Source organism: Squalius cephalus (assembly GCF_949319135.1).
Source record: "Squalius cephalus genome assembly, chromosome: 4".
In the NCBI taxonomy this organism is placed as follows: Eukaryota; Metazoa; Chordata; class Actinopteri; order Cypriniformes; family Leuciscidae; genus Squalius; species Squalius cephalus.
The window spans coordinates 36,467,030-36,492,577 of NC_137125.1; the positions used below are offsets into that span (position 1 = coordinate 36,467,030).

Sequence of the window (25,548 nt, forward strand, 5' to 3'; positions counted from 1 at the left end):
TGAGGTTTTTCAATTGCCGATACAATAACAAGAGAGCGAAGTTACTGATAGCCAATGTATATTAATTAAGGGCTAATACAATAATGACTGCTACTGATATAAATTCGTAAACATTTTTATGTATTTATTTACAAATTCACAACATCGCGCACGACCCAAAAGCAGAGCTGTTGGTACTGGCTGTATATCTATAGCTAACGTAAGATAATTCACAATTGGATAAACTGGGACAGTTATTGGCCAATGTGTATACAATTCATAACTTTGGCATCGTATAATAGTAAATCATCCTGGCTAACGGCGTAAATTTTCATTCAACCTTGACTAAAATGAACGCTGACTGCCTAGCTCACGAGTGCATTCGCGCATGCGCAGATGTGCCGGTTTCCTCTGAACGGGTCGCGAACTCTGACCTCCTATAGCTGCCGTGAGCCGTCAGTTTACGATAATTTATCAAAACACGCCAGTATTTGGATAATTATTCACGGTTTCATGGTAAGATTAACACTTTTTTACATTATTAAAACCTATTGTGCTTGCAGTAATTGTTCAGGTTTAATCATGCGGGAGAATGTTAGCACTGTTGTTAGCCGGCCTGCTAACACGCGTTAGCGTAGTAGCCGCTACCATAACAGGAAACATTGGGAATCGAATCGATCCTTACATGTCTGCGATTGAACAGACTATACGAGCTTTTTTGGACTTTAAAGAAAAATAAACATATATTGCCCGCCATCTAATGGACATCATAGCAAATTTTAAGCAGATATGACGTTATTTAGCAAGCTAACGCTATCAATGTGTGCATCTGATATCAGCGCTCTGATAAACACAACAAATACCGATAAAAAATAGCGCAAAGGCATTATTCGGACCTATTAACAGCTCATTTGATGATCTAAAGTTTTGAAGGTACTAGATGTGTCCTGTAATCCGCGTGTGAGGAGCTGCTGCAGTGAAGATCCCTCTGTGTATGTGTGTGAGGAGCTTTAACCCTTCAATCATGACCTTTAACCTACAGGAACAGATCTAACTTTATCTTCCCGGATCACCACACACACACATTCCACAGGAGTTACTGACCCCCAGCTGTCATTCACCGTCTAGATCGCATTTAATCATTATTAAGTCTTTCGATTCTCTGAATAACACTAAAATCGCGATGCTGGCTAGTGTGCTAATGTAGCTACTGCTAATCAGAAGCCTGTGAGGTTTCAGTTTGTCTTCATCAATCTGAACTGATTGATAACACTGACTGACATATGTCGAGTGAATAACAGTAGCTCATTAATATTGAAGAAATCATTAGTCAGGATGTTGCAATGACAAGAACTGTAAAATCGTGAATCATTTGACTGATAATAAACAGGTTGAAACACAGGAATTGAGGCAGACCTCTTTTGCATCATTATTTGAACAATCCCCTAAACCTACATATTAAACTTAGTATTTAAGCCAACCCGGACCGTTAATGCTGCGATCTTTTATTATTATTATTTTTAATTTACATCCTAGCATCTTTAGATGCTATAGACCCCCAAATATGATCATCATTGTGCGCCATCCTAAATGTTAGTCAGTCAGGTTCCAATTTATACTGTGAAAAATTAATTAAAAAAAAAAAAATTTATAATTTTGAAATATTTAAATTCTATAACATTATATCTTGTCTTTTTTATACTCATTTTATTACTGGTCCGTTAGATTTATTTATTTATTTATTTATATACATTTTTATTTATTTGTATACTTTTTTTTTGTTATTTTATTATAATTGTATTATTTATTTATTTTTACATTGTTTTTCTCAACTTTTCCACAGACCCCCTAAAAACTTGTATAGTGTTTTAAGGCCACAATATAGTTATTTATTTGTTCTTCGCTTAAAAAAAAAAATGTTTGAAATAACTGTTAGCGAACATTGACGCTGCCCACACTGCTGAGAGATGAATATTTAAAAGTGCTGCGCGCTTTCCTCTCAATTAAAAAATAAACACACAACAAAATGACAGTGGTGCGAAAACAGCAGTTAAGAAAGCATCTCATCAATCATAGAGTTGTGTGTTATTTTTCTCAGGTGGGCGTGTGGCTGATGAGGCGTTGCTAAGCCACGGTTCTGACAAATCGTTATCATGGATGGAGAAAGTCCCAGAATTCAGCTGGTGTCTGCAGACGGAGGCCTACAGGTGACTTACACAGCACATTTAGACACTAAATATTCGTGTAACAATTTGGTGCGATAAACATTTGAATTTTAATGAACAGCTGTTCGTTAAACGTTTGTTCGGACCAAATGGCAACCTTCCGGTCTCTCTCCTGAAAGCCAACACGGAAGTGACTTAAACTGCAATTCATCGACTGGCCGCTAGAGACAGGCTCCAAAAGAGAGTCAATCCCATAGACTAGACTATAAGTCTAGTCCCGGACTTAAATGCATGTTTGAGCTGTTTTAACTGAAAGCTTTCAAATTGCTCCCGCTGTACTTTGATGTCACACACTTATCGGTCTCTGCAGCGCCACTTTATGGCGAACACATCTTATGACTCGGGTGTGCTTTTGTTAAAGTCCCCGTGAACCTGAAGTTGCAAACGACTTTTCTCCAGTGTTATGACGTATTTCCAAGTGAAACGGAATATTGAACAGAGGGCAGGGTTTTACTTAGCGCTCCTCCTCTCAATCTCCCGCTCATAGCAGACTAACAGTTTGAGGGGAGTGGTTAAGCGTTTTCAACTCAAGCCGTCAAACCTACGTCATCAGAAAAAGACGCCATTCCAGACCGGAAGAAACATTTCAGATTTTGATTAAAGATTACCATGGTAAAAAACATTTTTTTTTTATATTTACTTGCACGGATTAATTGTTAACCACAAGACTAGTAATATGCGCTAACAAAGTAAATAGGGTCAATTTTGATTTCATGGGGACTTTAAGCTACAGTAAATAGCAGAGGAAGAACGTTTTAGTGGCGATGCCGAACATTTATGTTTGTGTGAACAGGCTTTCACTGAACTTTACTGCTGTAAACGTCATTTCGATGGTCTTTGTCGTCATGTGTTGTATCAGATTGTGACAGAGCAGCAGTTGGCTCAGAAGGTGCAGATAGTCACAGCCATTGATCAGGCTGGAGGCGGCAAACAGCAGTTTATATTAACCAACTTGGATTACCCCAACCAGGAAAAACTGTTCATCAAACAAGAGAACTCACCAACCAAGGTCATCTTAACCTCTGCCGAAGGGTCAGCTGTCAATCAACTGCTTTTTGCATCACCTGAGCTGACAGGACAACAGATCCAGGTAAACGTTTTACACATTTGCTGGGCACGACGTACATGTAGTCATCAGTATAGTGTGCCTGTATTTCTTTGACCTTTTTAGTGTTTTCAAAAGTTGGCAACACTGGCCTAAAGCATTGTTTCACAGTTGAAGAAGAAATGGAACAACAAATACTATCACCAGTGAAGAGATATACGCAACCAGGGCTTGATATTAACTTTTTTGCTCACCAGCCACTGTGGCTAGTGGTTTTCCAAAGTTACAAGCCATTCAGGATTTTCACTAGCCACAATTTTGACATTGATACCATGAGGAAAAAACATCATATATTTTTTATATTATCTCATAATTTGGCAGCATGTGTATTAGGCTGCTGTCACTTTAAGACCGGATGCACGGATCCATTATACTGTTTACGTTCACTTAAAACATAACTAACCTGTACTCTCCAAGACCGGCATTTTGACATTATTTTGTGTGTATTTGACGGTTTAAGCACAATAAGCAGCGGAAAATAACTCAATTTAGTACTGAGAGGTGGCTTTATCCATGCGCACTTTGGGCCTGAGCACAAAATCGGTCAAATTATGCGCAATCCCACGCTAAATTCAAGCCCTGTAACACCAACAATATTCAGCCAGATCAAATGAAACGAGCGAGTGAGAGGAGGCGGGTTTGTGTGTCAAATCGCTGCCGGAAAGATGAGAGAGCGAGAAAGCGTATTGTTTCTATTCTATGGGAAACAAGCCCTGCCCGCAACTCTAGTTTAAAAGAGTTCATTTTTATCGGCCATAACTTCTATAGACACTTTCTAGATTAGTTGGCATGTGTTATACATTAATGCATTCACTATGCATTCAGATGTATGCATACACAATGCATTTGCATCAAAACTGCAGTATACTTTGGGCTTTACTCATGTTTCGGCAATGTGAAAAAAATCAAATGTGGTGGATGAAGTGAGACAATTTTTGCTTATAAAAACATATTTCATTCTGTTATTAAAATAGTTTTGATGTAAATGGATTGTTTTACCCAACATTTGTGTGGGCTATCATGTGTCTTTTAGCTTAGCAACATGCTAATGTCAAACAGTATTGAAATCAATGGCATGTTGAGACTTTAGTGTGGAGAAAAAACATATAATTATTTACAGTTTTTCTCCATTGGTTTGGCTCATTTCTTGAAACAGAAATTACATTCTCAAAAAGATCATTTGACAAAACAGTCTTACAGTTCAGCACAACACTATAGCTCACTTGCAAAAGCTCATATCTCTCCCAAAACAGTTCACTCATGCTTCAAAACTAAATTTGTTTCCCATATAAAGAGTCAGTGCCACGGAAATGGCAAAGATCCTTCTCAATTGCTTTGGCTCATTTCTTGAAACAGACCGGACGTTCTCAACACTCTTGGTGCTTTTGCCAAAATAACGTGGATGGTTCGGCACAACACCATGGTTCACCTGCAAAAGCTCATACCTCTCCCAAAACAGTTCACGCATGTGTCAAAACTAAATTTCCTTCTCATTTAAACAGTCAGTGCCCCCAAAATGCTTCGTCCCTTTGGCATTGTGTAAGCACCGCAAGTCAAAATGTTTAGATGTTTTGTCACTATGGCAGAGGACCATTGAAATATCCCTCATGTCCACCTTTCAGTCTTAGCCCAGTCCTTCATTGACAATGGTTACTGTACTGTTTTTTGTCTAGCTAACAGAATACAATTGTGTATAAAACTGAAAAAAAGAAATAGGATTTTAGGGTAAGAGTAGCCTCCAAGGTTTGACATCAGACATTGCACTCATACTGCCAAGGAAATTGTAACCATTATCATTCACACACATAAAGTAACTTCCATACATCAGAGTAAAAATAAAATGTATACAGCATAATATACTGTAATATAAACACACAAACAAAAAACAATGAAAATTATATGCAGCCTACAGTGCTGTAAATAAAGCTGGAGTTTCACAACTAACAGTTCTTCACTGGTCGCTGTCCTCACCCTCCCTCTCCTGACCACCGTCCTCACCCTCCTCATCCACACGCTGCTGTCTGTCTGGCCACAGATTCTCATCTACATCACAGCGTATATTCTCCCTTGTGATGCAACGAGGGAAGAAACGGCGTGCATGTCGCAACCATCCCCTACACTGATCTCCTGTAATATCCTCACACGCAGCGTCCATTGCATGGAGCAGGGACCTCTGATCTTGAGCCCGATGCTTATACACTCTCCACCTCCAAGCGGAGAAATACTCCTCAATAGGATTGAGGAAAGGAGAGTAAGGTGGTAGGAACACCATGACCATCCTTGGATGAGTAGTGAACCAGGCCCTGATGAGCGGGCCACGGTGGAAATTCACATTGTCCCATACAATGAAATATTGTGGTAGGTGAGGCCCTACGAGGCCTCTCTCATTTTCAGGGATCAAATCAAAATGAAGGCGGTCCAAGAAGATGAGGAACTTCTGTGTATTGTATGGGCCAAGACTGGGGATGTGAGTGGCCACACCATTCTCAGATATGGCAGCACACATAGTTATATTGCCCCCTCGCTGGCCTGGGACATCCACCGTGGCCCGGTGGCCAATAATATTATATGGTATATTATATATATATGGTATTCATGGTATAATGTTCTTGACTAATTTTGACAATTGAACAGACTATTGTGCTTGTGATGACTTATACAATGAAATGACGCTGACACGTTTTGGAGCGAACAACCATTAGACTGAGAATCAACAATCAGTTTAGATCAACAAGATCTATTCACTACCTGTACTTAATCATTTGCAAAGATGTACTGAGACATTGAGATATGTACTTAGACATTTGCAATTTGATGAAATGAATGAGAAATTCAATTCTGTTGTGAACAATGGCCAAGTGGTTTGGAGGTTTGTCCATGTTGTTTTGAGAATGTCATTTCTGTTTCAAGAAATGAGCCAAACCAATGGAGAAAAACTGTAATACCATATATCAAAGTACCATAGTAATAGCATCTGATACATCACTATAACGTGGTACTTTTTGTAGGCGTACTATAACTGTAGTCCTCTCATATCGATTGTGATAGTGTGTACTTGCTTGTTTGTTTTTGCATATTGCATTTCCTTTTGTAATTATTTACACAATGTAAATGTTCATATTTATAGGATAGAGTGTTTTGTTTTTCAGTTTGTGACGGAGGGTTCAGAACAGGGCTCTACGAAGCCTCCAGTGGAGTATTGTGTAGTTTGTGGAGACAAGGCCTCAGGTACATGACCAACACACACTTTTTTTTGTTGTTTTTTTTTTTTTAAATAAGTTTAGAGCTCAAACTGGCTGCAAGCTATTATTGGAGAGAGACACTTTTAAATTGTTGCATTTGTTCTGTTGGTCATTGTGTGTTTAGGTCGTCATTATGGAGCAGTGAGCTGTGAAGGCTGTAAGGGTTTCTTCAAGCGCAGCATCAGGAAGAATCTGGTGTACACGTGCCGCGGGTCTGGAGAATGTATCATCAACAAACACCATCGGAACCGCTGTCAATACTGCAGACTGCAGCGCTGCATGGCCCTCGGCATGAAACAAGACTGTGAGTCCAGATCCGATAGGTAACACGTACCCGCACCATCTGAGCTCTAGACACGACTGATGCTGGGGTGTGCTGGTATTTTTCTAAGTGATAAGACTTATGATTGAAATTCTGCCAACAGCTGTTCAGTGCGAGAGGAAACCGGTGGAGGTGTCGAGAGAGAAGCCAGCAAACTGTGCGCCCTCTATCGAAAAGATCTACATCCGCAAAAACCTCTGCAGCCCTCTCGCCGCCATGCCAACGTTTGTTAGCGAAAAAGAGACCACCAGGTACAAATGTGAATGTGTTTTTGAGTCAAAAAGAATCTTTTTTTTGTTTTTCTGTTTTCTCACTCTGTGTCTGATCACAGGTCCACCAGTTTATTGGACTCCAACATGCTCTTGAACATACAGCAATCACTTTCCAAACTTGACAACACCATTTTAATTCCTTCTTCACCAGATCAGGTAAAACATTTTTTTTTTTTTTTTGTAGTAATAATATATAATAATAATAAGTCTGGTTAGCTGTAATCTATTTGTAAATCTATTTTCCTGGTCCCTGTAATAAAAAAAAAAATAAAAAAAATACTTGGTAAATATCCCTGTCAAGAACATGCATTTGCATAATTTGCATAAAGAAAATGAAGCCTATTTTAGGACCATCAAGTTCACTGTGGCAGTATTTTCATAAAAAAAACAATACCATGATGTAAATTAAACATATATGATGTAAATTAAAACATGTATTCCCTCAGTTCTCATTACTAATATATATATTATTTTACTATATAATATTTAAATTTAGAAGTCATTTTACATTATGGTAGTGTTTTTTTTTTTTACCACATCAAATTTTAAGATTTTTTTAATAAAAATAATAATTACATTTTAAGATTTTTAGTCATTTGAAATCTGAAATCAGTTTGATCAAATTTAAGGCCAACAAATGTCTTAAATCTTTTAAATTGTATAAGAAAAATCGTAACTATCATTTCAAGACGAACAGAAAAACACAAAACCCAATAAGGTAAACTATCGCGATTTCTATCATCTGGCAAACTCGACGCCCTTCGGAGAAATTCGCCGTTCTAAGCGCAGTGGCTTACCAGGGTATCCAAAACGCCACCTACTGTCAGAGAGTGAATTTGCATTTTCAATTAGCCTGTGCCAATTACACCACTGCAAAAAATTATTTAAAAAATGTAACATGTATAGATTTTTAATATAATCATCAGAAAATAAATATTGGCCTAATCATTCATAATTTTGACTCGTCCCTTTTCTTTAAAAAAATGGTTTAAAGGCTGAAATGTGAGGTTTATCATTTTAGAAAACTTTTTGTTCTTGTCAAAGCCTACAATAAAGTTGTTTTAAATCATGTTTTTTATAGTCATGTTACCCTAGACATTGCCCTTCCCTGCTCATATGGCATTCATTTAATTTGTGCAGGTCTTAAAAAATTTGATTTTAAAAAACCCTGATCTAGGTAAAACTAACCCGATCATGTTTTCGTGAGATTCATCATATGTTCATATGTATGTTCAAGTTTTCTGATGTTCACTTTAGAATGACTCCAGTCAGGGAGATCTGGGTACCCTGGCCAGCGTGGTCACGTCTCTCGGTCACCTCAACAAAAGTCGTGAGATGATGGACAGCAGTGCTGACCTATCGGGGATAGAGACCGCGAGTAACGATGACAGCGTAATGACGGACATGCAGAGGGACGAGTCGAATGACGTCACACGGTGCGGAAAGCAACTCGTGTAGTTCTGATATCAGTGCGGTACATGGCTGTGCTTACACGCTTTGTGTTTGTTTGTGCCCAGGGCCTTTGACACACTCACAAAGGCGCTTCAGCCTGAGGAAGGTTGTGGGGAAGAGATGGCAGAGGGGCTTGTGGCTGTCAGGGTTGATGAACAGTCCACCGCTCTACTGGAACTGGAAGGACCGCTGCTCTCAGATATGCACGTGCCCTTTAAGGTCAGGGCTCACTGTAGATTGAGACACACTGCAGTTATAGCGATTAAAAAATGATGGTCAAATAACAATGTGTATTAAATATTGTGTGTAGCTGATGATGCCACTGCCCATGCCAGACTTCCTGAATCTGAATTACATCTGTGAATCAGCTTCCCGTCTGCTTTTCCTCTCCATGCACTGGGCACGCTCTATTCCAGCCTTTCAGGCACTTGGGTGAGTGTATTCATATCCTAGTTTATACGTGGTTTATCACAGGTGGATGGCTCTAAATGCAGGTTTAAATAGGGGGAGGAATATATACTTTGTTTTTAAGTACTTAATGAATGATAAGTTTATTTATTATCAGCACTTCCTGCATTCTCCCCCACTATTTTTTTATTTTTTTTCTGGCATATATGCAATGCTGCATTAGAATTTGGCTAAAATTATCTTAAGCATTATTACGTTACCTACCTTTTAATACAGCCTTCATGTCAGAAACGATTACATGATGCCTTAAAACTTTGCCCCATAGACAGTGGAAGAGAACTGCATGCATAAACGGCCATTTATACCCTTATTTGGTCCCCTACACCTAATTCAAATCGCAATGTACTGTGTAATGATTTTATTTGTAAATTTAGCTGTATCCTCATTTCATTCTCTGTATTTTTGGTGCTCAGCTCAGAGAACAGCATCACGCTGATGAAGGCCTGCTGGAATGAGTTGTTTGCTTTAGGTCTGGCTCAGTGTTCACACATTATGAATGTAGAAACGATCCTCACGGCCATAATCAACCACTTACAGACCAGCCTGGATGAAGGTACGTGGACCTTTTACTATTTTTGAATATTATTTATTTCTGAATTTGGTCAGATTATGTTTAACATACTTTAATAATATATTAAAGGGATAGTTCACCCAAAAATTGTATTAAAATTCTGTAATTAATTTCTCACCCTCATGTCGTTTTCAAACCCGTAAGACTTCTGTTCATCTTCGGAACACAAATGAAGATCTTTTTGATGAAATCTGAGAGATTTCTGTCCCTCCATTGATAGCTATGCAACTGACACTTTGATGCTTCAAAAAGTTCATAAAGAGATTGTAAAAATAATCCATATTAATTGAGCGGTTTAGTCTAAAATTTTCTGAAGAGACTCGATCGCTTTATACGATGAACAGATTTAATTAGGCTCATATAAACATTGATCAGAAAACATCAACAGAAGCTCAGCCCTAAAAAATTAATTTCTCAAATTTGGGATCCCAGTTTGAAAACCAGTTTGAGTTGATTCATTGAGGGTATTGAGAGATGTGTACGTGTGTTCAACAGATAAACTATCCCCAGAGCGGGTGAAGCAAGTCATGGAGCATATCTGGCGTATGCAGGAATTCTGTAACAGTATGAGTCGCATGAGTCCTGATGCATATGAATACGCTTACCTCAAAGCTGTGGTTCTCTTCAGCCCAGGTGAGCACAACTGGAGAGTATCTGAAAAATATGGAGGGAAATGGGGGAAAAAAAGGTAAGAATTAAGTTGATTGTATGCGTGTTTGTCGCAGATCACTCCGGAGTGGACGGCACCCTTCAGATTGAACGGTTTCAGGAGAAAGCATACATGGAACTGCAGGACTATGTGAGCAAAGTGTATCCAGAGGACACATATCGGTGAGCGACTTGTGTAGTTTAGTTACTCTAAAAAAGTCATTAATAGCTACTAATTACATCTTCAACAGTGTAATTAGATTACTGTACCAATTAAACTCTCTAAAAATCCCTTATCAACCTCGGCCAGTTGAACAATACAAGGATAGATATGAAACTGTGCTTTTAATCCTTTCAAATTAAATAATATAAAATTGCATAAATGTATTCTTAAACTGACTAAAGTATTTAAAGGGAGACGGTTACATTAAAAAAAAATACATTGTAACATTAGATGTTAAATTTTGATGTTAAATCCACTATTGTTTTATATAGAATCGTTCATAGTCTATACAGTATTTAATGCGATTACATCAGAAGTAAAATTGTTAAATTAGAGTAAGTAATTACCTAGTAATGCATTACACCCAACAATCCAATTAATTTTAAATATTCAGAAATTTTAGATATAATATGATATCTTAGATGTGACTATTAACAATATATAAATTCTCTTTCTCTGCTAGTCTTTCAAAACTGTTAGTTCGCCTGCCCGCCCTGCGGCTCATGAGCGCTGCGGTGACTGAGGAGCTCTTTTTCGCCGGTCTCATCGGGAACGTCCAGATCGACAGCATCATTCCCTACATCCTCAAAATGGAGTCTACCGACTACAACAGCCAGCCAATCAGCAACGCTGAGTGACTGAAGCGTCGCCCACAGCCACACCCATCAGCTTTAAAAAGTCAATGGCTTTGCTCACTCAGACCCTTTGGGCCAAAACAGCGATCTTTATGATATAATCATACAGTTCGATTAAGAAAATCATTTTGTTATGACTTTGCTTTTTCATTTGGCCAGTTATTATGTCTATAGGTTATGTAGTATGGATAAAGTGGATTACTGCAACTCCTGCGATTGGATCGTTTGGGCTTTTATTGTATTGCTGTACTTATGTTTAGAAAAGTGTCTATAAAGACACAGGAAGTGAAAGGAACCTGTTCTTGAGAACTTGTTCCAAAGAGAACTTTGCCCCCCCTCCCAGCACTGACTTTCTCTGTATGTATATGAATCATGTATATAGGAATAATAAATGTCAAATCAAGGGGAAAACTGTTGGTATTTTGGCATTTGTTCGCCTGTTCCTTTTTTTATGAACACATTTGATGTGATATACAGGGTTCCCACGGTTACAGAAAACTCCATCTTTTCTCCATCCCTGGAAAAGTCATGGCAATTTCTGTACTTCATGTACATTTTTTTCTCTTTATGCTCTAATATATTTAATTGGCAAAATATTATTCTGTGAGTGCAATCTCTGTATAAAAAAAAAATTTGTAAAGAAACGAAAGTCATGGAAATGTATTGGTCAAACGTGTTGGAATCAATTTATAGTTGTTCCAGGTTCATTCCGAGCAGTACCTTGTGAACTCTGTAATGTTTAAATAATGCATATGTTTGTGTTGTGTCATGTTTTTTATTAAAGAGTAAACCAGACCTTTCAGAAACATTCTCCGATCAAGCTTGAACGCTTCAATTGTAGTATATATAATGTGTCTTAATAAAATGCAGGTTTTTCTCTCAAGTTAGTGCACGTCACCCGAAGACGACAACGTTATCTGCTTAAACCAAAACAGAGAGATTGTTGGCGGAACCCAAACCGCGCGATCGCGTGTGCAGGGGGAACTGTAAAGCTGCGTGACCGTCCGTCAGCGTTTAGAGTCCGTCAGTTATGGCGGAGTACGCGAATCTAGTGCGGCGGGCCGTGGGTCAACTCGGCGGTCATGGCGGTGTTAAAGGCTTCCTACTGCAGCTGTTCAGGTAGGTCACTCGAATAAAATTGTTTTAGTGCTTTAGAGGTAAACGGGTGTGAAATGAAGTGTGTACAACTGTGACACTGAATCCAAAGCAATGACCTCTTTGATAGTGACTGTACAGTCACACATATGAATGCGAAACACTGAACAACTGTCTTTCTGTTTACCGGAGAATGTATTTTATATTTATATTTATTTTATATATATTTTACTTGGCATGCCAATTTACAGTAAATATCTCTTTAAACAATGAGACCTTTATCAATATATAGATAGTTGACTGTACTTTTTTGGACCTGTAGGAAAATTTATGCTGCTGCCACTGTACTTTTTGCATGGAATTTATTATTAATATTTATATATATTATACTATATTCTAATATACTTACTATTATAATAAATTACACTTAATATATTAACTATTGACTTGACATCATTGAAATGTCTTTCTCAGGGTGAATGATATCAAGACAGGAGCCTTGGTGGGTGTTGACAAATATGGCAACAAATACTATGAGGACAACAGAAACTTTTTCGGTATTAATTTACATACTTAAGTTGTCTATACACAAATTCACTGTGTTTTATGTCTTCTGAGTGTGTATTTTTCACTGTGTCACTTTCAGGCCGTCAACGATGGGTGATTTACACCACAGAGATGAACGGAAAGAAGACTTTGTGGGATGTTGATGGCAGCATGGTCCCTGCTGAATGGTATTATAAACAGATGTATTTGCCATGATGTTTTTAGTTTCTTTCTCATTTCTAGGATTTTTCCCTTAAGATTATGTAATTATTGGTTTATAGAGCTCCTTAAAAAAACCTACTCTTGTCTTAAAGGTAGTGTAGGCAATTTCGGAGAGGCTAGCAATAGCGAGCTAGCTTTGAAAGCATGAGATCCCACCCTCCATTCAAAGTGCCTCCAAGACCACGCCTCCTCAAAAACACATGAATGCGCACATCCAGAGTAGAGTTAATTTAGAGTTAAATTACCTCATGTCTCAAAGCACATAGCATTATAATACAAATGAACTTACAGAGCTCTTACTTGTACCACCTGACTGCTACAGATCATTTTGGCGTTGATCGTGTTGACATAGAATATGTCAGATATATGTACATGTTTTAATATTTAATATTTCTATTATTGATTGCTATCAGGATGTGAAGAGAGTTTCAACCGGTGTTACAAAAGTGTTTATTAAAACCAAAATTGCCCTATTATTCTTGTGAAAAAATGCTAAAAAAAAAGTGCTAATTGGCAGCCATTATGATTGAACAAAACATTGAGTAAATTTACAGAGCAATTGAAAATTGGTTGTCTTGCAAATTCGGCATTAGCGGCAATGTGAATACAGTGTTTGGAACAGGAAGTACATCTACAACACTTTTAGTGAAGAAAAGTAGAAAGACATCCAAATGATTGATATTTGAAATCCTTTTGCTGAAAATAAAATATGAAATATTAAAATATAAAATAAAAGTATTAAAAATGTTTTTTTTACATTTATATATTTCATTAATATATTAGTATTAATAGTTTTTTTTATAGATTTTATGTATTGTACACAAAAAAGCACAGAATGGAATAGAACAAAAATGTTTCAGAATAGAATTGCGTGTTTTTATACAAAAATTCTCACGGCTTTTAATTGCCAGTGCACAATCATATGTGACCCTGGATCACAAAACCAGTCACATGTCACACGGGTATATTTGTGGCAATATCAAACAATACATTGTATGGGTAAAAATTATCGATTTTTCTTTTATGCCAAAAATCATTAGGATATTGAGTAAAGATCATGTTCCATGAAGATATTTAGTAAATTTCCTACCGTAAATATATAAAACGTACTCGGTTACTAATGTAACCTCGGTTCTCTCTAGAAGAGGGAACGAGTATTGCGTAAGGTTAGCTTACGCATCGGGAAAGTCTTCTTTCTTCGAGATCTGAAGCCAAAAAATTATCCTTAATTTTGTATACATTGTCAACGCAGTGCAGCAGCCGACAGACCTAGGCAGGCTGTATAAGCGTGCTCATTGGCTGCTCGGCGGCAACTGCTTAAGCCTATCGGTGAGCGCTCTGAACGCGGCAACCAATGAGGGCGCTTCGCGCCCTCCGCACCCTTCTAACCGTCAGAATGGGTGTGGCCAGCGTGTATATATTCAGCGCTCATAGGCTAAAATTCTGGTTTTCGCAGTCTGAAGCGCAAAAGCTCGTGGCGCGACACGGCAGGTTACGCAATACTCGTTCCCTCTTCTAGAGAGAACCGAGGTTACATTAGTAACCGAGTACGTTCTCTTACGAGAGGTCTCTCGTATTGCGTAAGGTTAGCTTACGCATCGGGAACCCTTTGTCAACGCCGTGTGCGCCGAGCATCCAGCCCATGAATCCCAGGGAAACCGGGGAAAACACTCTGCTGGGAAATGTGGCCGGTCGGAGAGACGGGCCAGCGCAGTACAGGCACTTCATGCAGCATATGAAATAGAGCGGCGCGGCCGGTCTATAAACATATAACAGTACAAACAGTAGGGCCGGCAGAGCGAGCCCATACAGTACATAAGCACTCATAAGGGTAGGAGAAAAACGACATAGTCGGTCTCACATGAAGGGAAAAATTCCCGCGCGACAGAGAATAATACGGGCGGCCAGCAGCGCGGGCCAGCACCGACAACAGCGCGTAACGGGAAATAGGAAACAGAGCGGATCAGCCGGTCTGAGTCAAACACTTCACCCTGAGTATAGTACCAGAATAGCGCCAGCATATGAACGTAGTCTGCACACGAGAAATGGGCAGAGCATACATGTCACTTATGCTGACAGTCTTTTTGCCTGTAGGGCAGGAACTTCCAGGTTATAAAACCTCACGAATGTTGATGGGGAGGCCCAGCCCGCCGCCATACAAATACCGTGATTAGAAATTCCGCTGGACCAGGCCCACGACGAGGCCATGCCTCTAGTGGAGTGGGCTCTGATGACCAGAGGGCACTGCAGGTGTCTGGAGGCATAAGCTGCTGCTATCGCGTCCACTATCCACCTGGACAAGCTCTGTTTCGAGGCGGCAAGACCCTTGGTGCGTCCGCCGAAGGAAACAAAGAGCTGCTCTGAACGCCTGAAAGCGGCGGAGCGCGTGATGTAAACTCTCAGCGCCCGGAGGGCATAGGAGGTTATCACTGTCCCCACTGTCGGATGCTGGCAGAGCCGAGAGGGACATAACTTGTGTCTTAAACGGGGTTCCAATCGCTTTGGGGATGTAACCGTGTCTCGGTCTGAGAATGACTTTCGAGTCATTCGGCCCGAACTCAAGACATGCAGGGCTAACAGATAGCGCGTGCAAATCACCCACTCGTTTGACTGAAGACAGAGCTATCAGAAAAACGGTTTTAAGCGACAGATACTTTAGATCCGCGGATTCAAGCGGTTCAAAGGGAAAAGCCTCTAGGGCCGCTAGGACCAAGGACAGATCCCACGAGGGAACCGAGGGGGGCCGCGGGGGATTCATCCGTCTAGCTCCTCTGAGGAAGCGGATAATGAGCTCATTCCTTCCCATTGCCCGGCCGCGCGTCGTCTCAGCGAACGCTGCAATAGCGGCCACATATACTTTGAGCGTGGAAGGGGATCTGCCCTTTTCCAACAGCTCTTGTAAGAAGGAGAGCACCCGCGGGACCCCGCATGCGCGCGGATCCAAGTTTTTAGCGCGTAGAGCCGTCTCGTGGAGGGGGCTCTCGACTGTGTGATCGTGTTCACGACCCCTTCTGACAGGTCAACGGGTATCCGTTGATCACCCATGCATGCAGCGACCAGCGCTCTGGATGGGGATGCCAGATCGATCCACCGGCTTGGGAGAGGAGATCCTTTCTCACCGGGATCGGCCATGGGGGTGAGTGCGACAGCCTCACTAGCTCTGGGTACCAAGTTTGGTTTTCCCATCGCGGGGCTATAAGCAGCACTGAGTGGTGCGTTTCTCTGATCCTCGAAATGACCTGTGGCAACAGGGAGATCGGAGGAAAAGCATACAGCGGGAGGCTGGGCCATGTCTGGGACAGCGCGTCCTCGCTCTTCGAATAAAACTTCGGGCATTGAGCATTGTCTTTCGACGCAAAGAGGTCGATTTACGCTCTGCCGAATAGGCGCCAGAGAAACTGGACTGTCTGGGGGTGCAGAGACCATTCTCCCGGGGGAATGTTGTCCCTGGACAGTCTGTCTGGACCGACATTCAGGTGGCCCGGCACGTGCGCGGCTCTCAGCGAGCGCAGCGAGCGGTAAGCCCACACGAGAAGGCGTTCTGTCAGCCTGCACAGATTCCTGGATCTGACACCGCCCTGTCGGTTCACATAGGATACCACGGACGTGTTGTCCGAGCGCTCTAGCACATGGTGATCCCGTATGAATGGGAGGAAGCGCCTGAGCGCGTTCTCGACCGCTATCATCTCCAAACAGTTTATGTGGAGGCATTTTTCCCGGTCTGACCACAGGCCAAAAGCCGGTTTGCCCTCGAACAGAGCGCCCCAGCCTGAGGTGGAAGCGTCCGTCGAGATAACTTTGCGGTGTGAGATAGCTCCCATTGTCACTCCCCGCTGGTACCAGTCGGCCGCTAACCAGGGCTTCAGAGCTGAAACGCAGCTCTGAGTCACTCTGATGCGGATACCGCCGGAAGCCCATGCTCTGTGAGGCACTCGGGCATTCAGCCAGCGTTGTAGCGGGCGCATTCGTAAAAGACCCAGCCGAAGCACTGCTGCGGCTGAGGCCATACAACCTAGTAACCTCTGAAATGTTTTGAGAGGTACGGTGCTGCCCGGCCGGAGGGACGCGGCCAGGCGTCGAATGCAGTGCGCGCGCTGTGTCGACAGGCGGGCCGTGTACTGGTATACCTGACCGTCGAAGGCGAATCTCAAGAATGGCCTGTGACGGGGTATTATCAGGATCTGAAAAGCACGCGTCTTTTAGATCGAGAGATATAAACCAGTCCCTCAGGCGAATTTGCGCGAGAATTTGTCTGGTTGTGAGCATTTTGAACGGTCTTCTCATAAGAGCCTTGTTCAAACGTCTCAGATCCAAAATTGGTCTGAGAGCTCCGTCCTTCTTGGGAACGAGGAAATAACGGCTGTAAAAGCCCGACTCGCTCATGGAAGGGGAAACCGGTTCTATAGCCCTTTTGCACAGAAGTGTAGCTATTTCTGCTCGAAGTAGATGTGCTACTTCCCCATTCACTCTGGTCTCGATACGCGCTTTAAAGCGCGGAGGGCGGCGAGCGAACTGCAGAGTATAGCCCTGTTTTACTGTGCTTAGCACCCGTTCTGATGCGCCTGGAATAGTTTCCCACGCTTTTGCGTGTGCAGCCAGGGGCAGAATGGCCTCCGGGCTCCGATCGCCGCGCATCGCGGGCTCGAGAGCTCGAAACGGAGGGGCGGGCGCGGCGCGCGCGCTCTTGGTGCTTAGATACGGCGGATCGCACGCAGCGATAGCTGGCCGTTTTACACACAGTGTCCCGGTGGCTTTAGACGGGGAACATAAAGTGTGAGGCGCGACGCGCGATGGCGGCGTCGGGGGCGAAAATGTTCGTTAGTATGTGTGAGCGCTCGAGGGCGGGCACAGGACTTACATTCAGGGGCGGGCGCGGCGCGCGCGCTCTTGGTGGTTAGATACGGCGGATCGCACGTAGCGATAGCTGGCCGTTTTACACACAGTGTCCCGGTGGCTTTGGACGGGGAACATATAGTGTGAGGCGCGACGCGCGATGTCGGCGTCGGGGCGAAAATGTAGTTAGTATGTGTGAGCGCTCGAGGGCGGGCACAGGACTTACATTTAAAACATGACCGGTCGTGCGAGGCCGTGTGACAGAGCGGGCAGTGAGTAGGTGTGGGCACGGAGAAGTGGACACGTGACCTACTTTTAACACTAAAGCGGCTTTTGCCTGCTTCATGAGAGTGGGCTCTGTGAGAGACACGGGATGTATAGTGCTTGTGTACAGGGGTGAGCACAGAACGTGGGCACATTCACTGTACTAGAAACACATACGGCGTCAGCCGTGCAACCAGACATATGCTCTTTTGAAATTTTTCTGGGTTGCCGTGAGAACGGCGGATGCGCGCAGGCGAGCGGGTAGATACCGGCTCGTTGACTGCGGGGTAAACAACTGCAGTAGCCGTGGCAACGGGGACTGACAGCGTTAAGCTTCGACGGTGGTCCAGCCGCAGGGCTGCGGGATTTAACCGTCTTTTCTTCTCTCGTGTTTAGACGCTCAAAAATACTCGAGCACCCTGAGAAGGTGTGGTGCGAGAGGCGGGTTCGCTTTCTGTAAGTAAGAAAGACTGGCCGCGAGCTCGGAGAAGCAAGCAGCATAAATTTTTATCTTCCCCGCGAGCTGGGATCGAACGCGGATCTCTCGCATGAAAGCGTATGATTCTGCCACTGAGCCACAGGGGAAAACACATAAGCTTTCAGTTAGCGCGAGCATATAAAAAGCGACCTCATGTGTCGCGTCGGCGTTTGTTTGCAGGCGTGCGTGTGTTTAAAACAGGCTCGTTTACTGCAATAGTAATATTTCCAGTCGCCTGAACTTAAGAGGGGACTGAGAAATGTGTGAGGATTGGCGGTTGTCCAGCCGTAGCGAGACTAACACACTCTCTTCTCTTTTCGCCGGCGAGTGAGGCGCGCACGCTGAACGCTGCTCGTGACCGTCCGCTTTGTCATCCCTTGAACGGCGCAATCTGCGCGGCCCAACGAGGGAGAGAGCGGGCTTGTTTTCTGTATGTAAGAAAAACTGGCCGCGAGCTCGGAGAAGCGAACAGCATAAACTTTAACTGCCGCGAGAGCGGGGATCGAACCCCGGTCTCCAGCTTGACAGTCTAGGATTCCGCCACTGAGCCACAGGGGAGAATACATTAGTACTCGGTTAGCGTCATCATGTCTTGTGACGGCGTTTGCTTGCAGGCGAGCGTGTATTTATAACAGGCTCGTATACTGCAATAGTAACAATTCCAGTCGCCTGAACTTAAGAGGGGACTGAGAAATGTGTGAGAATGGAGGTTATAGTCCAGGCCACGGCGGGACGAAAACACTCTGTTCCCCTTTCACCGGTGAGTGACGCGCGAGGACGGAGTAGCTTTCTTGTAACGTAAAGAGAGCTCCAAGACCGTCCGCTCCTGCCATCCCTTGTGAGCGGCGCAGTTTGCGCGGCTCGAACAGAGGGAGAGGAAACTCGCTCCGAGACCGTCCGCTCCTGCCATCCCTCGTGAGCGGCTCAGTTTGCGCGGCTCGAACAGAGGGAGAGGAAACTCGCTCCGAGACCGTCCGCTCCTGCCATCCCTCGTGAGCGGCTCAGTTTGCGCGGCTCGAACAGAGGGAGAGGAAACTCGCTCCGAGACCGTCCGCTTCTGCCATCCCTTGTGAGCGGCGTAGTTGCACGGCTCGAACAGAGGGAGAGTACGGGTATCTATCACATTCGCCTCATCTCCTGACGCGGCGGCGGCGCGGGCAGAGCCGGCGGTTGAGCGGCCGGGAGGGAGAGGGCGAGAGAGAGCTCGAGGGAGAGGTTCCGGCGAGCTCCTCAGTCACAACAGTCTCCGGTGGTCGCTGCGAGCGGCGCTTCTTATTGCGCGGCCCGGCAGGGACAGGCGGAGCGACAGCTTGGTCGAAAGCTTCAAGTCGAGCCCGCAGGGTCGACATTGAAAGCTCTTCGCACTCGGAGAGTGCGGTGGCGGCGTGCCCGCGGCCCAGGTGGAGAGCGCAGAGAGGTGGCGGTCTCCGTTGCTGAGCGGGGCGCGGCACGAGCCGCAAAAACGAGGCGTTTTTACAAAAACGCCTCGTGCTCTTTTAGAGTACACACAGAAACAGTAATAATGTAAAGGATATGTCGCCGGATAGCGTAGCAGGCACGGATGGCTGAAGGCGGCGAAGACGGCCGGCTTCTTCAGGCGCTGTCCTAAGCTTGCTGGTCGCTGGTTTCAACGGCGGCGGCTCTCAAGATCCAGCGATGCGAAGAGCGTCGCTGAAGACAAGAAAATCAGAATTTTAGCCTATGAGCGCTGAATATATACACGCTGGCCACACCCATTCTGACGGTTAGAAGGGTGCGGAGGGCGCGAAGCGCCCTCATTGGTTGCCGCGTTCAGAGCGCTCACCGATAGGCTTAAGCAGTTGCCGCCGAGCAGCCAATGAGCACGCTTATACAGCCTGCCTAGGTCTGTCGGCTGCTGCACTGCGTTGACAATGTATACAAAATTAAGGATAATTTTTTGGCTTCAGATCTCGAAGAAAGAAGACTTTCCCGATGCGTAAGCTAACCTTACGCAATACGAGAGACCTCTCGTAAGAGAACATTTAATTTTGTGAGTGAATGCAGCACAATCGCGAACATAAATGGATAACTTTAAAGGCGATTTTCTCAATGTTTCGATTTTTTCGCACCCTTAGATTCCAGATTTTCAAATAGTTGTATCTCGGCCAAATATTGTCATATCCTAACAAACCGTACATCAATGGAAAGCTTATTTATTACAGTTTCAAAAAATGGACCCATGTAACTGGTTTTGTGGTCCAGGGTCACATATATCTTCCCTCTTTCTCTCTTTCAATGTTGTTCTCAGGCACCGTTGGCTGCACTGCATGACGGATGACCCTCCCACCACTCACCCTCCAGAACCCAAGAAGTTCCTGGCCAAGGTTCATCAGATCAACCTCAGTGGCACATTAAACTGCTACGTGCCCTATTCAACCACTCGCAAGAAGATCCACGAGTGGGTCCCCCCAAAAGCCGGGGAGAAATAATCCCCTCCTCCTTTCACCAATTCTGCTGTTTGGAACATTCTGTACATTGTAGCTTTATAATAATCATAAATAAATTAAAACAAACGTCTTTGCCTCTGTGTGAATTTATGTTTATAAAACTGTTGGGAAATGATACAGTGTCACATGATCCTTGAGAAATCATTTTAATATCATGATTTGGTGCTCAAGAAGCATTTCCTGTTTATTATCATGTGCTCCTTAATATTTTTGTGAAAACCATGAGACATTTTAACTAGAACTAATAAACCAAATAAAACTAGGAATGTGCACAAGAAAATAAATGAGATGACTGTAAGGAATGGTTAATGTATGAATGGTTAAATATTGTAATTTAAAACTAGTAAAGCACATCTAGGAGCAGTTCAGTATGGTGTCACACACACGTGTTACAGTGTTTCCTGTGTGATTCAATGTTGAGGCTTGATTGAGTAGTGTATCAGTCTGACATGGTCTTCATAGATGGATCTAATTCCTATAGCAGCCAAACGCAGGCAATGCGCATTTACACACATGCTAGGTATTATATCATAATCGTATTATTTTCTAATCGAGGGTGAGTTTGGTCAGGTAGGTGTCAGGCGTTGGACAGCAGAGGGCACTGTTTCCATGTTTTCTTTAGTTTTTTTCGGATTTTGCTCAAGTTTTTGAGGGACTGTTCAACTGAAACCAAAGCGTAGGCCTTATTGTTCATGTTGAAAACTGAAACCAGTGGACAGACTATAATAGCTGCTTCCAACAGGGATGAGAGCAAAATCGCATTTTACTGCCTCCCTGTTTTTGTCTATTTAAATGTTATTGTTTCAGTCGAGGTCATTGACAAACACATTCAAATCGTTTGACAGCTTTGACAAAAAAAAAAAAGCATAAATCTTTTTAGAACCTGCTCAGAAAGTGTACAATAAGCCCTAAAAAAGTACCATGCTATTAGTGTTTTGGACTTCTTTTTTCTACAGTACCTTGTAATATGGTAATCATTGAGTATCTTGCTTTATACTGAATTACCATAGTATCACTGGATACCATCGAGGGTGATGGTATCACCACAGCACTTTTTTGTAAGGGGTGCAGCATTATCACCACAATTTCACAAGAGTAATGTGACAATGTAAACTCTCCGTTTCACACAAATAGTATTAATACATCTGTGCAGAAGATAAATGCTAAAACAGTTCTTAGAATCGTTAAGAACCATTAATATTCACAAGTGAAAAAAGTGTAAATTGTGCCATCAGCGTATGCATGACACCAGCAGCTTATGGTTAACATACTAATAATAGGTCAAAGTAGTTTGTAACTCGTCTGTGAGAAACATACAGACAGCTACACAGTGTGTAGTTTTGTTATCCTCTCTCTCTCTCTCTCTCTCACACACACAAGTTCACTGCGAAATGGATTGAGGTAATGAATTATGGATATGCACATTAGCATGGTGTCATTTCACACTGCCAAGTGGTTTAAATTTTCATATCCCCATGAATAAGCAGCTGTTGGTGTAGTGTATGTACTGTATTCATATCTCACATATTCATACGTCAAGTCTCTGAGTTACAATGTGCCGTGCTTTACATATGCACTTACCGTTGTCTTTGAATATTTAATCCTTTCAATGCAGCATCTTTTTTTTTTTTTTTTTCGTTATTAGCGGTCCCTGCAATTACTGGAATTACAATTAACTTCCTCTATTGCTATTGTTCATGCTGTGCTATTTGTTAGCTGAGATGTTCAGATTACTTTGTGCAACCATGTGGAACACCCCAGCAACTGCATAGCAACAAATTGGCAGGCACCAATACCACCCTAACAACTGCATAGTGTCATCTTAGAAAACACCCAGGAAACCCCGAAAACACAGCAGCACCCAATAAATGACACAGAACACCTGGGCAACTGTATGTTATCCTGGCAACCACCCGGAACACTCAGATAACCATATATTACCTAGAACCCTAGCAACACCCTGGGAACCATTCATAATATTCTAACAAGCACATAGTAACACCATAGAAACCACCCAGAACACCCTATCAAGACCCTGGGCATTATAAAACTCCGAAGCTACGAACACCCAGGTAACCATTTATTACCATAACAAAACATATCAGCACCCTAAAAACCACCCAAAACATTTAGGATGGAGATTACCCTGGCAACCACACCTAGAAACCACCTAGAACACCCAGGTGACCATATATTACCCCAACAACGCATAGTAACACCCTGGCAACTACCCAGAACACTGGTATCCACCCATAACACACAAACAACACCCTGGCAACTACTCATAACATCTGAACAACTGCATAGTAACACCCTAGAAACCAACCAAAACACTTGGCCAACCACATAACACCCTGGCAACCATCCAGACTACCCTAGCAACACCTCGAGAACCCCCCATAGTAGAACTCCTAGAAAGCACCTGGAATAGCCTAACAACCGTATTTTACGCTGGCAACCACCTATAACACCCTAGCAACACCATAGCAACTATCCAGAACACTCAACCACATTGCAGAAATAGCAACAGCAATAGCAATAGCCACTGCATAGCAACACCCTGGTAGCCAGGGTTTTTAAAATGTGTTTAAAATGTGTTGTATCTGGTCTTGTTGATGGGCAAATAGGTTTTAGTTTATCACAGAACATAATAGATATGCTATGTATTTTGGATCTCAGTGTAATGTGTCATCGTGTTATAAGAGATTCCATATGTCCTTATTTTGAGGCACCTAATGTGATAAATTTAGCGCTGGCCCAGATACTGGTTAACAGCACATCTCTATTTTTTTCTGCAGTGAAGGATGTAAAGAGTGGAAGACAAAGCATGTAGGATGGGGTTGAGACTTCATTGTTCTTCATCGACTTCATCGAGACAACAGGAAAAGGTACAAAACAAATCGCTTTTCCAATTCAGCCACTCCTTGTTGAAAGAGAACTGATGGACAATACACACTCAACAATCTTTGAACACATTTGAAAGATAGCCTATATTGACTCGCTATATATATTGACTGTATATATTTGACTCAATAATAACCCTTACTATTCTATTATATAACTTGCTACGTGTGCTGCGCTGGTCTAGCTGAGGCTGGTCTTGACATTTGCATATTGTTGCCCTATTGTTGATTTGACTGCTTCTATTGCTCTCTTCATCTGTAAGGAGCTTTGAATAAAAGAGTCTGCCAAATGATTAAATGTAAATATTGGATGTGTTACAGTATTTATAGTACAAATTCAGTACTATGACAGGTGTAACACTGTTGTCATCAGATTGTAAGTTTTAGATGCAAACTGTACACAGTAATTTATACAGTTGCTTTCCTTTCGCACTGACTCACTCGGTCACAGGAAGTGCAAGGAACACAGTGTCAAGTCTGTTTATGATCTGTTTAGATTGTACACTGTTTTGTGCTCTTTGTACGTAACGTACCTAAATAAATGTTTCAGGTTACGTTCTATCAACAGTATCTGTGTTCTCACAGAAAATACTTGAGTCATTATTACTTATCTTATAACAGCAAGCTGTTGTTATTGATTTTTTTCCTAAAGACTAGCGTCTGGAGTCATTGTCACCACTAAAATGACAACAAAAATCAATAAATACTTAGAGAAGTATTATAATCCCAACTGGTTTGTCAATATTTAAGGAACACGGCAAATCTGGTGGGCCAGCATTTACAGTCCCACTGACCTGTTAAAGTTCATTTCATTAAATTAAAGAAGAGATATATTTAGACTCAAGTCTTTGGTCATTTCACACACACAGACGATATTCATCAATAATTCACTTCTGAATGGTAGTCAGGACTCAGGAAGATGAATCATTAATAGTGTGACAGCAAGACTTCCAGTGAAACATCCTCTAGAGACTGTGTGTGATGTTTATGTGTGAGATATTGAGCGAAAGGTTGCGTGACATGTCAGATCTTCATGATTTTATTCCAGTGCTCTTGATCTTGAAGGCAATGGAGTGCAACAGGTTCCAGAACTATCAAAGTAGGATTTTTAAAGATAACGAATAAAAAGATTTCTCTCATATGTGTCATTTTGGTTATCAGTGGCACAGCATAGGTTGTGATTTTTACATGAAAGGTTAAAAAATTCTGATATGAATTATCTTTTGGGGGGGGGGGGGGGGGGGATGGGGTCCATGTGGCGCACTGTCCATGAGACAAACAAAGAAGGCGACATGGTGATGGGAAAAAATATGAGATGGAAGGAAAAATGATTACTTTTGCGTCCTCCTGAGAAACTTTGCTTTCGCTCGCAAAAGCACTGAAATGAGTTTTCTTTTTCTCCCACCACATATTATAAAAGTTTTGTGAGCATTAAGTGTCTGTGGGAACGCAAAAGTTTTGCAAGAGAATGCAGAAGCATTGAAATATAATTTTCCTTTCCATCTCATGTCCTTTTAAGGGCTCCGTAACTTTGGGAAGGAAATTCATACAGTATGAGGGAGGACTTGATGATAACTTTTGGTGGAAAGTTCCTTTG

At 42.5% G+C, this 25,548-nt stretch overlaps 2 protein-coding genes across 3 annotated transcripts; both read left to right on the top strand.

Moving 5' to 3' along the window:
* The first annotated feature begins 367 nt into the window (after positions 1–367).
* Positions 368–11,960, top strand: nr2c1 (nuclear receptor subfamily 2, group C, member 1). Of its 2 annotated transcripts, none has more exons than XM_079868240.1 (14): positions 368–495; positions 2,078–2,186; positions 3,175–3,294; positions 6,459–6,537; positions 6,676–6,855; positions 6,977–7,124; positions 7,205–7,301; positions 8,403–8,581; positions 8,663–8,816; positions 8,908–9,029; positions 9,479–9,618; positions 10,132–10,269; positions 10,362–10,467; positions 10,971–11,960. In XM_079868240.1, exons 2-14 carry the CDS (start codon positions 2,133–2,135, stop codon positions 11,143–11,145), a joined length of 1,692 nt encoding a protein of 563 aa, XP_079724366.1. In that variant the 5' UTR covers positions 368–495; positions 2,078–2,132; the 3' UTR covers positions 11,146–11,960. The 2 variants fall into 2 exon arrangements, with proteins under 2 accessions (XP_079724366.1, XP_079724365.1); XM_079868239.1 differs by having other exon boundaries at positions 374–495; positions 3,064–3,294.
* A 143-nt stretch (positions 11,961–12,103) lies between these two features.
* Positions 12,104–21,118, top strand: ndufa12 (NADH:ubiquinone oxidoreductase subunit A12). Its single transcript, XM_079868243.1, has 4 exons — positions 12,104–12,261; positions 12,712–12,794; positions 12,884–12,971; positions 20,850–21,118. Exons 1-4 carry the CDS (start codon positions 12,173–12,175, stop codon positions 21,028–21,030), a joined length of 441 nt encoding a protein of 146 aa, XP_079724369.1. The 5' UTR covers positions 12,104–12,172; the 3' UTR covers positions 21,031–21,118.
* Positions 21,119–25,548: the final 4,430 nt, after the last annotated feature.

What these genes read in the sequence shown, in the direction of transcription:
- nr2c1 (XM_079868239.1), top strand. Translation starts at nt 2,133, where the DNA reads ATGGATGGAGAAAGTCCCAGAATTCAGCTGGTGTCTGCAGACGGAGGC. An exon ending in TTGTGGAGACAAGGCCTCAG is followed by an intron (nt 6,538 to 6,675) that starts GTACATGACCAA and finishes TTGTGTGTTTAG; the next exon opens with GTCGTCATTATGGAGCAGTG. An exon ending in CCTCGGCATGAAACAAGACT is followed by an intron (nt 6,856 to 6,976) that starts GTGAGTCCAGAT and finishes TTCTGCCAACAG; the next exon opens with CTGTTCAGTGCGAGAGGAAA.
- ndufa12 (XM_079868243.1), top strand. Translation starts at nt 12,173, where the DNA reads ATGGCGGAGTACGCGAATCTAGTGCGGCGGGCCGTGGGTCAACTCGGC. An exon ending in TTCCTACTGCAGCTGTTCAG is followed by an intron (nt 12,262 to 12,711) that starts GTAGGTCACTCG and finishes TGTCTTTCTCAG; the next exon opens with GGTGAATGATATCAAGACAG. An exon ending in GGACAACAGAAACTTTTTCG is followed by an intron (nt 12,795 to 12,883) that starts GTATTAATTTAC and finishes TGTCACTTTCAG; the next exon opens with GCCGTCAACGATGGGTGATT.